The sequence below is a fragment of the Dipodomys spectabilis genome, unplaced genomic scaffold (assembly GCF_019054845.1).
Source record: "Dipodomys spectabilis isolate Male_0828 unplaced genomic scaffold, ASM1905484v1 ptg000197l, whole genome shotgun sequence".
Classification (NCBI taxonomy): domain Eukaryota; kingdom Metazoa; phylum Chordata; class Mammalia; order Rodentia; family Heteromyidae; genus Dipodomys; species Dipodomys spectabilis.
The window spans coordinates 11,866,212-11,879,114 of NW_024870874.1; the positions used below are offsets into that span (position 1 = coordinate 11,866,212).

A 12,903-nucleotide genomic window follows, 5' to 3' on the forward strand; every position below is an offset into this window, starting at 1 on the left:
ACCCCATCACTTTTCTGTTAAGATGACAGCTATACTATATTACAGATACCTCACAGACATACAGCCAAGATTATTCCTTTGGTTTATTGGACAAGGAACTATTGTTAAAGTGGATTTCTTCAAGTTCATTCCTCTTATAGAGTTTCACCATTACCCCACAGGAAGTTTTTATTTTCCCCATAGCACAGTGATCCTTGTTTCCTAATGTGAATGCAGGTTGTTTATGGTTTCAGCTGTTTTTCTGGGATTTGAGAGAAATGGAAGGTGAAAGCCATCAACAAAAGGCTAAGATTCAAATCTCAATAGTGAAATGAAGACAGTCCTATCGTACTTATAAGGATTTTCAAGAATTCTATACTTCCTCCCATTCGTATGCTAAGCACTCTATTATATTTTATCTTAAGCACATTACATTAAAGGTTATGTTTAGGGTTTTTTTGGTTGCTGAATTTTCACTATAAATCATTAACGGTGTCTTTTAAAATGTAATGGGAAAATATATTAAAAATAATATGTCCTCTTTGCTTTGAACTATTAATTCCAGAAACACAACTGAACTTCAAACACTAATTAATAATGAAGAGTTTGTGTAGGAATAGTCTCTCTTCATCTAACTTGTAATAACTATGAAAAACAAAAATAATGAAGTCAATAAAAAGATTAAGTTCCATTTTCATAGCATACGGCATCTGTATTACTTTGTCAGTGGTGAGCAAACATTTATCATCAAACAAATATTCCTGGATCTTCTATATGGAAGTCCCCCTGGGTTCGATCATTTTAGGTGTTGTGTCTATGCGGTATTTACTTCTGACCTCTTCTAATTCATCACTATCAACTATAAATGAAGCAAGCAGAGGAATCTGAGAAAAGTAGTTCTTAGCCAGGATATGTTTGTGTTTGATCTTGTGGAGAAAAAACTGTTCATAATCCTGCAAAAAGGAAAGAAATAATATCAAATTTTATTAAATCTCAGATATTTTTTTCAGATAAAGATGCTGACATGTCTCCATATCTTTGTTTACCAGTTCATTTAGCATAGAATAAATTTGGCATATTCTCTTTCAGAACTCTGTTCCTGTGATAGTTCCTCCTGGAAGCCTTTTCAGAATCTCACACTGTACTTCCTAAGTCTAAGCCACTATTGAGTCCCAATCCTATACATCCTATCATTCTCATTCACTTCGATTTATAGGCTTGGTTTATGTCTGGTAGGATGTTACCAGCTTTCTTTCTATCCTCTATTTTAAGTAAAGACAACAACATAACAAGTAACAAATGTATACACACATACACAGATATACCCTTGGGCACCTGTATAAAGCTTATAGTAAAACTTTTTTATTGTTTATTATCTTTAAGTACAAGGGGGTTTCAATTCAACATGTCAGTTTTTGAACACAATGCATCTTTATTAATGTTACCCATTTCATATTTTCTTCTCTCTCTCCCAATCCCACTCATCCCCTCAATTAAAAAAAAACAATGCTTTTTAAAGAAGGTTTCACATATCATAAGCATCTTTAATTTTTCCCCAAACCTGGGAACTAACCATAATGCAAGAGATGAAGCTACAATCTTGCCACAAAGAGCTACCAAGCATAAGAGTGAAAGTCAGAGATTAAAGACCACCATGGGAAGACTTAGAGGGCCTAGGTTTCTGAGAACATGCTGGAGATATCATTCAAGATCCAGGCTGCCCAATTTTGGAACTTCTTATTACATAAGAAAACTAAACCCATATCATATTAAGTCTTAATAATTTTCCTCTTGTTACTATAGCTGAGTCTGAATGCAACTGTAATAATGAGGAATTATATTTACTCCATTTCCCCCCAAGTCCTTTGCATAGTATTCAGAACATCCAAAAGTAAATTTTAGTTAAATCAATAAGTATTATCTAGCCTCTTTATTATTCTTAGTGAGACTTCTCTTCTACCAAATCACAAATACTAAGTGACTTCTGCCTGAAATTTATTTTCTTAAAGACATTCATCTACTAAAGACTTTTTCACGAAGTCAACTCTAAGGTGAAAGAAAGGTGTAAGGCTTAAAAAATAACAGTGGGTTTTATATCTTATACAAGTATCTACTTTAAAGATTTCTCTTTTTAGACAAATGTAACAGATAAACACTCAGATACTTTGCACTACTCTTTGGTTCTCTACTTCTTAGTCCATATTTCATTCAAGGAAAAATAATATATCTATGTTATACTGTACTCATCTATACATACACAGAACTTTATATTTCCTTGAAAAAACCCATAGTTAATAATTATTAAAGTTAAAAAAAGTTAAGCATTCTGTGATATACATAGAATACAAATTCTATGATATATGTGTATATCATAGAATAATATAATATGGAAAGATATCTACTGTCAAACAAACAAACCAAGTTGCAGGTAATTTATATAAAATAAGTCCTACATATGCACACACATACATATATATAATATGTATACATATAGAGGTTGAAACAATGGTAGATGATAGATAGATGAAAGATAGATAAATAGACATGGATGAGAGCATAAAAATTTCCAGAATGATTTCAATAACTTCCACAGAATAAAGTTAGTCATCCCTAGTATGTGGACATTCCTGATGTTTATCAGGAAACTTACATTCTATTACCAAAAAATGTACTGTCTTTATTTCAATTAAAAATACAATTGAAGTACTTCATATATACAGTTACTGCGTAGGTTGCTTCATGCCAAACAATACTTTGGAAACTTTAAATAGGTGTCTATTTCATTGGCAAAGTTTTCCTATTATGAGACATCATTATCTCCTTTCTATACATGCATAAACTGGGGCACTGAAACTTAGTATATGAGCCCATAATGGATAGACTCAGATTCAAAATCAGGGATGGTTTCATTATTTTTATTAATTTCACACTGTTAGCTAATATTCTAAAACTCTATGAAACAAAAAGGCAGGTCTTAATGCTCTGACGAATTTTAGTAGAAAAAAAAAAAGATGGATGAGAATTGAGTCATGCCTGCTGGTTTTCTCCCCACAATTGTTCCTGCTTTGGCCAATATGAACACTATGGGAAATCAATCTGTTTCATTAGAGTTCACAGAGGCATTTTTTTCCTGTAGCCTGTAAGCTCACAAGGAGTCAAAAATCACTATAAAGTAGAGCAGTGGAGCATACTGGACATTGATAAAAGTAAACTATACAGGTTGGGAATGTGGCTCAGTGGTAGAGTGCTTGCCTTGCATGCATGAGGCCCTGGGTTCGATTCCTCAGCACCACATAAGCAGAAAAAGTTGGAAGTGGCGCTGTGGCTCAAGTGGCAGAGTGCTAGCCTTGAGCTGAAGAGCTGGGAGACAGCGCCCAGGCCCAGAGTTCAGGCCCTACAACCAGCAAAAAAAAAAGTAAACTATACAACTTGTGGGTGGAGATGGGAGGGAGAGAATGGGAAAGAATGAGGGAACGGATGACACTGTATAAAGGGAGATGTACTTATTGCATGACTCATATAAATGTAACCCCTCTGTACATCCTTCTATAACAACAATAATTTTTAAATTACCTTAAATTTCAAATATGTTTAATATATTGGAAAAGTAAGTGTTTCTGGGCATTAAGTAAATTCATTTTAACTTTATGCAAAAGAGAAGCTCTTCTTTAACTAGACTGAATATTAATACTTAAATGATTACATAAACTGAAAACCATAAAAATAATTTTTCAGCTTGTCTCATTGAGAACTTTTGCTCCATTTTCAGAAATTCAAAACGATTGGCATCCTGAAATTGGAAATGTATATGAATAGAACATTTAATTTGATACCGCAATAAATTGATTAAATACACAAAGGGAGTTTTGTGGATTAATTGAAGAAGCACTAGAATATCAGCTTTGGGAATGAACTTCAGTTTCATTATGAGACTTAGTTGAAATGATATTGCTAGGATTGGCTATGCTTCCAGTAATTAAATATTTACGAGTCAGCTTAATTTACCAAACATAACATTTATCACAGCTTCAATTTCTTCTCTGCTTTCTGTTAATCCCCAGAGTAGAATTTTTCCTAAGCTAGCTCCTGAAAACTCTGAACACTCTTGCAAAACTTTAACTAGTTTATGTCCTTTGCATCCTTCTCCCACCATTCTCTCAAAAATAATAGGCAGGGAATAGTGCCATTCAAAATGACGGCCCCACAGGATATCATTTCTTTATTTTTCCTTAGTTGACATCTTGCATGAGATTAAAGGTTATTTAGTCAACTGAAGATCCTAGACTTGCTTAGTGTAAATGGAACTCTCTTAGGAACTCTTCTAGGGCCCCTCATTTTTGTTCATTAACATGGTCTCCAGAACACATTTGTAAGTTGCTAAAATGGCAGAGTATGTAGCTAGTTGGAAGCAACTGAACAAATGGAGCTACATCTGTATGATGTCAATAAGTATGCTTTCCTAGTGACTCACCAGCTAGGACAGACTCTGGGTTCTCTAACACCTATGATAGCAATATTGATTCAACAAACAAATATTAAACTCCTAATCTGGGGGCAGCATTAACCTATGGGTATTAGAGATAAAGATGGAAGTAAGTGTAATGAAATCCTTGCCTTTGTGGAATGAACGTTCTTCAAGTGACTAAACAAATGCCATGATGTGGTAATACTTACATATTCCAATCTCTCATTGCCCTGTTCCCACCTCATTCTAATCTCTGAAAGATATACCATCCCCATGTTTTCTTACGATTAATCCATTACTATCTGTAATCTAACCGAATTACTTAAATTATCTGTGGAATGTGTTCCAATGCAGTCAGTCAGGTGCCCTCTGATTCCAATGATAAAAGTAACATCCAAATAAAAGTCCAGCTACTAACCTCTTCAACATTTTTTAGCTTAAGATGAGCTGCGCCTTCATCTTTGGTGAGAAGAATGCAGTTCCAGGGGGCCCACTCCATGGACTTATTCCATCTGACCAGGACCAACTCATCGATGTCATTGCAGGCACTGAGGATTGACTGGGATGCCCAGATGTTCTCGATCAGGTACTGGATATCATTGAGCTGTATATCAAATATATATATATATATATATATATATATATATATCAATAATTTTTGTTTTCTTCTAAATTCACATGTAATGATTATACTGCTTGAGCGAATAAATCACACTGGGTACACACTATTTGTTAGATTTCAGTGGCACATAGTCCTTTTTTAATCATACTTACATTCATTCCGCCTAATCTGTATAATTATTCACAAGTCATGGATCCATCTTTAACCTTAAATAAACTGTATATATTTCCTATAGTATGCTACCTATATAGCTACCTTATTATTTAGTCTCTTAAAATACAATACATGGTACTAAGTACTTTTGAAAATACAATACATGGTACTAAGTACTTTTGAAAATTCCCTTATTAACTATCATAGTAAAATCTTTTTTCAGGGGTTTTATTGCCACAATGCAAGAGACAGCTGATATTTATAAAAATGATATGATTTACTCAATGCTAATAAAGGATTTGCTGTATTAATTAGGAAAAAAGGAAAAGATGGGTAAGTTAAATAACTGAAACATTTTTATAAATTTATATCATAATGGCTACAACACAGAATGAACTTTATTTTTGCTGGTCATGGGGCCTGAACTCGGTCTGGGCACTATCCCCCAGCTCTTCAGCTCAAGGCTAGCGCTCTACCACTTGAGCCACAGCACAACTACTGGCTTTCTCTGCTTATGTGGTGCTGAGAAATCAAACCCAGGGCCTCATGAATGCAAGGCAAGCACTCTACCAATAAGCCACCTTCTTAGACCTAGAATGAACTTTTTATTCTGAGATCCACATGTATAAATTTAGAATTGTTCGATATAAGCTTCACAAAAGCATACTTACTGAAAAAAAGAACCATTATTTCAAAAAGTTTGTGTAGGAAAGCAGGTAAATATATTACATACATTTTTACTTATATTCAAAATGTTGCCTTGTTCAAATATGTGAGCTTTTTTGTGTCGCATCAATTCTATTACTAACTTCAAAACTGTACAAACTGCATTTTTGTTTATTGGAATATCACTTTTGCACATGCTACATCTGGTTGGCCATTGCTAAGAACTGCCTGCTTGTAAGTGGTGTTTGACACTGTTGCAGTGGTTACCTATTGTATTAAGTGGCATCTGTAGGAATTACAGAAAAACTGGGTGACCAGTGAAATATCCAATTTCTTCTTAAGTAAAATATTTATTTCTGATATATCTTAGCTTTCATTTTTTTTACTTTGCATGCCATTATGTTCAAATTCAGTATGTGCTGAATATAAATACTCATTGCCCACCAACTTTACTAGGTCATGATAGACTTCTAACATAATGTTTTCTTCTTTACTATCTGTCTGCTCTGTATCTGCTCCTATCATGTGTGCACAATATAAGCTCTAGGAGAATAAAGATCTTGTCTCTTTCCCATTGCTGTATTGCCACCATTTAGAACACTGCTTGGGCACACAGCAGGTGCTCAGTAACTCTGATAATATGATGAGTGACAGTTTATCCTTTTGGAAAACATAGTATAGAATGGACTTGAAAAACTTACACTACATACATATAAAGAGAATTTCAATTATATATTTTTGTTACAGTAGTTGTTTTACATTCATACAACCCTTCACTTTAATCTTGAGAAAATGGTAAGTTTGATATTGAAATATTTAATGAGACCTGCAAAAATCTCAAAAGCAATATTTGGAACCCCATTCTATTCATGACTCTTCTTTCCTTCTTTTCTAGTCAATGATTATTGCCATGTAAACAAAATCATCCTATTTTAAGTTGCCTTGACATTCACACATGAACTGGAAATGAAGAGATGAAAATATACAAATAAGAATTTGGATTATAGGCATAAGGTACCATCATACCTGGGTGATGTTTATTTGATCATATTCATTGGTTCATAATTTTTTTACCTTGGGTAATTAATTTCTATGTGCATTCAAATGGGTATTAAAATTAGGATTAAGATATATAACATACGTTTAGTTTTACTCTTTATAATACAATAGAGGAATCATTAATATGAATTGAATAAACCTTATCTGAAATACTTAGAAGTAGAAATATCTCACAATTTCAAATGTTTCTGGATTTTGGAAAATTTGCACATATCTAATGAGATGTCAATGAGATATCATTTCACATGCACTTATGCTATAACTTGAAATTGGTAATAAAACAATTTATTTGTAAATGTGTTTTGATTGTGACCCTTTACGTCAGTTGTCAGATTTTCTAGTTGTAGACTCACATCATGACTCAAAAGTTTTAGGTTTTATATCATTTTAGAGTTCAGTTTTGCAGATTAAGGATACTCAGCCTGTATTTCAAACTACTGATTATGTTACTTTTCCTTTCAGCTGTTTAAAGAGAGAAATTGGATGGGTGGGGTTGAGAGACGGGAGAGTTATGAAATGAGTGACATTAATTATGATGCACTGTACTCATAAATTGACATGTTGAATTGAAACCCCTCTATAATAAAGATGATAAAAAAGTAAAATAAATAGAGGGGTATAAAAGAATTTGGAACATGAACATCAATAGTGAAATCAGAGTGATTTTTTAAATTATAATTTTATTTAAATTATAGCACAGTTGTTTTGGCATCTGCTTATAATCTTAGTCTTGGGAGAAAAATGAATCAAGAGGACTGTGAGTTCAAGGCTATCCAGGGCTGCAAAATAAGACCCTATCTCAAAAAAAATTCTTTATTTAAAAAAAATTTCTAAAACCGATCACTTTGTAAGTCATTCAGTCTCTTTGGTTTCAATATCTTGCTTATATAACTTTCATCAACAATAGTATTTGCTCCATTGATCAACATAATGCTCATCCTTTTTAACCTGAGTTACAGCCCTATTTCTGTCTCTGTGAACACTACTCCAGGAAACCCACCCCACGACACTCATGTTTGAGTTATCAGCCCAACTCCAGGCAGTTCTGTACACTGCTACCAGAATTGGTGGCTCTTTCAGCTCCCCATCATCCCCTAACAACCCATAAAAAGAAATTCTACATGCCTAGAGTCCTAAAAGAGCTTGGGTAATCATGTTTGTCATCGTCCTCTGTACATTTTTTTCTCTCCCTTTGGAGAAAACAGAGTAATGCTGGGAGAATACCTAAGCTATAATGCCTTTAGTAGCACAAGAGAAGAGTACCCCTCAAAGTTCCCATAAGAAATTAATATGTGTGGGGGTGGGGAATTGAGATTTAATTATCTTGATGTGCCTAACATAGAATATTGCTTTTTGTTTGTTTTTTTTGCTACTCCCAGGGCTTGAATTCAGGGCCTAGGCACTGTCCCTGAGCTGCTGCTTTTTGTTCCCCTGAGCTTCTTTTGCTCAAGGCAAGCTTCTTTTTTTTTTTTTTTTTTTTGCTCAAGTTTCTTCTTGCTCAAGTAGTACTCAGCACTACTTCTGGCTTTCTCTGTTTATGTGGTACTGAGGAACTAATGGCTTCATGCATGCTAGGCAAGTACTCTACCACTAAGCCACATTCCCAGCCCTCAACTTGCTTTTTATGAAGGAAAATCTGCAGAATGATATTGTTGTCCCCCTAGTTTATGCTATTGAAAAGATAATAAAAAGATAATAAATGGCATTTTTCACACACACTTCAAGCAGTTAGCATATCACTCTATTCTCTTGGAAAAAGACAAACTTATATATCTTTCAGAGAAATCTCATTACTTCAGGGAAGGACAAAAAATAGTTGAAATAATATTTTATTAGTATTTAGTGTCACATAGAATACACTTCAAAAGGAACTGCAAAGACAATCTTGATGGATGTATTGAAATGATTACCTCCTCCTTTGTTTTTCCCCTAAATGTATTTTTTAAAAGATATAATACATCCCTCCCCCACAGTATAACCCCTGCTTTCACTGTATTTCATGTCGGTATAATTTGTGGAGGGGAAGGGGAAAAACAAATCGTTTAAATAGGGATACAGGTGGACCCATTGCAACAATGAGATCTACAAGTCGATATGTCGAAAATGAACTTTAAAACTTTGGTGCAGGGATGCGGGGGGAAGAGAGGATTGGGGGGGGCAGGGGGAGGATGGGAAGGGGAAACAAAGGAGGAGGCTGCAATGCTTGAAAAGAAACGTACTCATTATCTTGCCCATGTAATTGTAACCCCCTCTGTACAGTATTTTCACAATAAAATAAATAAAAAATAAAAGATATAATACAGATGTATTGAAATGAATCTCATCACCTCTTTCAAAGAGCCAAGAAAAACAAACAAACATCAAAAGAGGGTATAAGGGTGCTCTGGATTGGACAGAAAACAGCCCTAGAGGCTCTGTATTCCAGGCTTAGCTACCAGTCAATGGGGCTTAGGGAAAATAACTGCATCAAGAGCTCTGATTTTGTGGGTGAATTAATCCATAATTTTATGATATTGAGAGGTGGTGGAAACTGGGAAGTAAGGCCTAGTTGGAGGTCTAGTTGAATAGTCTATCTCCACCTCTCCACCTGACTCTCTCTCTCTCCCACACTCTCCTCTTCTCCCTCTCCCTCCCTCCTCCCCCCTCTCTCTCTTCCCCCCTCTATGTCCTTCCTCCATGTCCTTCCTGGCTACTGTAAAGGGAGCAGCAGCTGACCATGAACTGAAATCATGAGTCAAAATAAATCTTTCCTCCCTTAAGTTGTTTTTCCAGATATGGTAATCTTTGTCAGATATAGAACACTAATTAACCACTTCTAAGCTCATCTTTATTTCCAATCATAAGTATCATTAAATCTATGCCTGTCTCAGACTCACCTAAAACTAGTAGAATCAGGACTCAAATTGCCTCAAAACAGTCTGTGATTCTTTGCTCTCTGTGGCTACCAGATTAACTCTCCATTGGTCTTTTGTCTCAGAAGGCACATCTTCAAGGAAGCCTTTTCTGTCCAGCAAATTAGCCTGTGTGCGCTTTTAAACACTTGTATGATGCCCAGTATTTTTTCTTGGAACACTCTGGTTTGTTTTTTGCAGAAGCTTACACCCCTTTTATTGTCTGTCTTCCTTTGCAGGATATAAGATCTGGCTCACCTGTCTGCAGAGCACAACGAAGTACTTAAATACACATACACCTCATCAGACCATCAAAGGTGATGCTTCCCAAATCAGAGTATGTTCAGCAACACTGTGTATCATGTCTGCGTAGCCCCTTAGAAGACAGAAACATTTCTGCCATGGTTGACCTTACCTGCATCAGGAAAGCAATCTGAGAGTCATCTCCATAATTGGTTTCTGAATTGTAAAGCCTTTGAAGTAAACACTTGTACTTCAAAAATGATTCCCGTTTTTGAGTCTCATTCTCCAGGCTGACGCACTGACGACAGTGGTAAATGCGTTGTGCGGTGCAGGACATGGAAAAATCGGTAGAAGGCAAATATAGCTGGCAACTGTGGCAAAAGTAAATCTTATTGTAAAACTTGAGTGGATCTTGAGGAACCTAAAAAGCAGGAAAATTTTATTAGAGTGCTTTAGAACTTGCTAGCTTAAAAATTCCTAGTTTTGTCTTTAAATTTCAAACTGCATTCATTCATTTATCCTACCAAAATTATTTTCAAAAATCTATTATAATATGATCATCAACTCCTAAATACATGTAGTAAATAACTTAGAATATAATTGAAGTATTTATATGCATGCGTGAAAATAGAATAATGAAATGTGTTAAAATTTGATTTAAAAACTGAGGGAAGTAGGATTAGAAGAGTAATAAAGGTGCTGAATTTGACCAAAGTATACGCATGTATATGTGAATATACAATAAAATCTCTTTATATAACTGACATATGCTAATAAAATTTTTTCAAAAGGGGGCAAACTCAGCTCTTATATTTATAAAAATGTTTAGATTTCTGGGTTTATATTAATTATTTCTATAGGCAACTTCCAGTTTTGAATATAAGTAAAAGCCCACTAAACCAATAGTTATTTTCTTTTCATTATTAAAAAAATAAAGTTGAGATTGTTAATGATCATTTTTTTAAAATATGAGGCATTACATCAGAAAGTAATTGTAAATGTTAATTCTGTGAATCCAATGGTGCTGGATTTGTGAATGGATGCATGAATCAAGAGTGAGCACTTGGTTCTAGATTCATGAATGAATGAAGAGTAAGCAGTTTCAAAACAAATTGAAGACTACAAAAGCCAATATCTACAGTGTATCATCAGTATTTCTAGACTCTATGAGAGGAAAGATTAAATAGCAACAATTTGATATATCAAACTTGTTAAAAACATTTTTTGAGACAAGATCTCAGCCTAGGAAGGCCTGTCTTATGTAAAGTTCACAGGTCATTGGCTGAATATCAAGAAAGGACTAACCAATAGTGGAAACTATTATCCCTAAATTAAAATTGGCTTTGCTCTTGCTCTAAAAATAAACTTAAAATCAAGATCTAAAGAAATAAAACTCTTTGACTCACTTAACAACTGTGTTCTCAGAAAAAAAAAAGGAGTAAATAGGAATAAAACATTTACATTAAAAACAACAGCAACAAAGATAAAACCTCTTATGGCCGTATCTTGGGGTTCATTTCGCTTAGCATCATCATATATGTTCATATATACATAGCTTTTTACCTTTTCTGCTTGTCCTAGATATCTACTAGTTATTGCAGATAAGGGAAAGCAACAAAATAAAATCCATATTGTTTAGTATCTAGCAAAAAAATGACCAAATATATATATAATGTGATCCAAAGCCAGTAGCTAAATCATTATTAAAAAAAAGTGTTTATTGACATAGATATTAGAATTCACACACAAGGATAGTTATTAAAAATCTCATTACAACTGTTATGAAAACTATTCCATATGTCTAAAAGTTAAGGAAAGGCAATAAAATATGTATTTAAAACTCCATGAGAAGAAAATTATGAACTCTAAAATGAAACACACACAAGACTGAATTAACAAGAGAGTAAAGATATTAGAGTGGGAAAAACTATTGAGCTGGATGACAACAATAGAAATCAAGCATACAGATAATGAAAAACATTAAGAAGAATATCACCACATTATGCAGCAAGCTCAAGCAACTTAATATGTGTATAATCAGAGTTTAAAAAACGAGAGGAGAGTTAAAGAACACAGAAAATATTTTGTGAAAATAATGGTCAACATCATTCTAAATGGGGTGAAAATAAATCAATCTATAGATCCAAGAAGCTCAGTAAACTTCCAATTATAAGAGATGTACCTACCTTAGTGTTAAATACCATCTTCTTTAATCTTTTAAGGCAATTCTTTCCCTGGCCTTGGGGGTTTCCTCATACATATACAGTGGTCAGAACTCAATTGAAAATATAAAAGGGATAGTGCAAATCTCATGTCTTTCTTTGTTTGACTCACTAATTTCTGGCCCTGTGTCATACAGACGTTAGCTGTGTAGGACCCAGAGGATGACAGGAGCCTTGCTTTCTCTTCAACTACAAAGCTAGGCTTTGTTTGTTCTTGTGCATAATACAGATATTCCCTCTTCAAGGAGGAGTTTCACTCCTCAAGGGAGTAAAATGGGACTACTTTAGGCTCACTTAATTTGCATTTATTGCCTGATGTCCAGTGTCTTGGTAAACATTATTTCTACTGGTAAACATTATTTCTACTTGTTCTTAATTTCAAGCAAGTGAGTAGTTCCAAGTTAGGCCATTTCAGTCAGAAGAAGAAATTAATCATTTTTATTTGACAAGGTACCCAAAATAAATCTGAGATTTTTCTTGACAAAAAAAATTTTCCATCCACTAGAATCAACTCCAAATGGATCAAAGACCTCAGAGTCAAAGCAGACACTCTGAAAACATTACAGGGTAGAATAGGAGAAACCCTAGGTCTCCTTGGCACAG

The 12,903-nt window shown here is 34.3% G+C and overlaps 1 protein-coding gene across 1 annotated transcript in view; it reads right to left on the bottom strand.

The window, feature by feature from the left end:
• Window positions 1–740: 740 nt before the first annotated feature.
• Iqub (IQ motif and ubiquitin domain containing) overlaps window positions 741–12,903 on the bottom strand; it is a 52,393-nt gene continuing 40,230 nt past the window's right edge. Inside the window, exons 10-12 of the mRNA XM_042695897.1 lie at window positions 10,251–10,499; window positions 4,863–5,048; window positions 741–932 (exon numbers count right to left, since the gene is read on the bottom strand). Coding sequence (XP_042551831.1) covers window positions 750–932; window positions 4,863–5,048; window positions 10,251–10,499 — 618 coding nt within the window. The 3' untranslated portion in view covers window positions 741–749. The remainder of the gene's footprint in view (window positions 933–4,862; window positions 5,049–10,250; window positions 10,500–12,903) is intronic.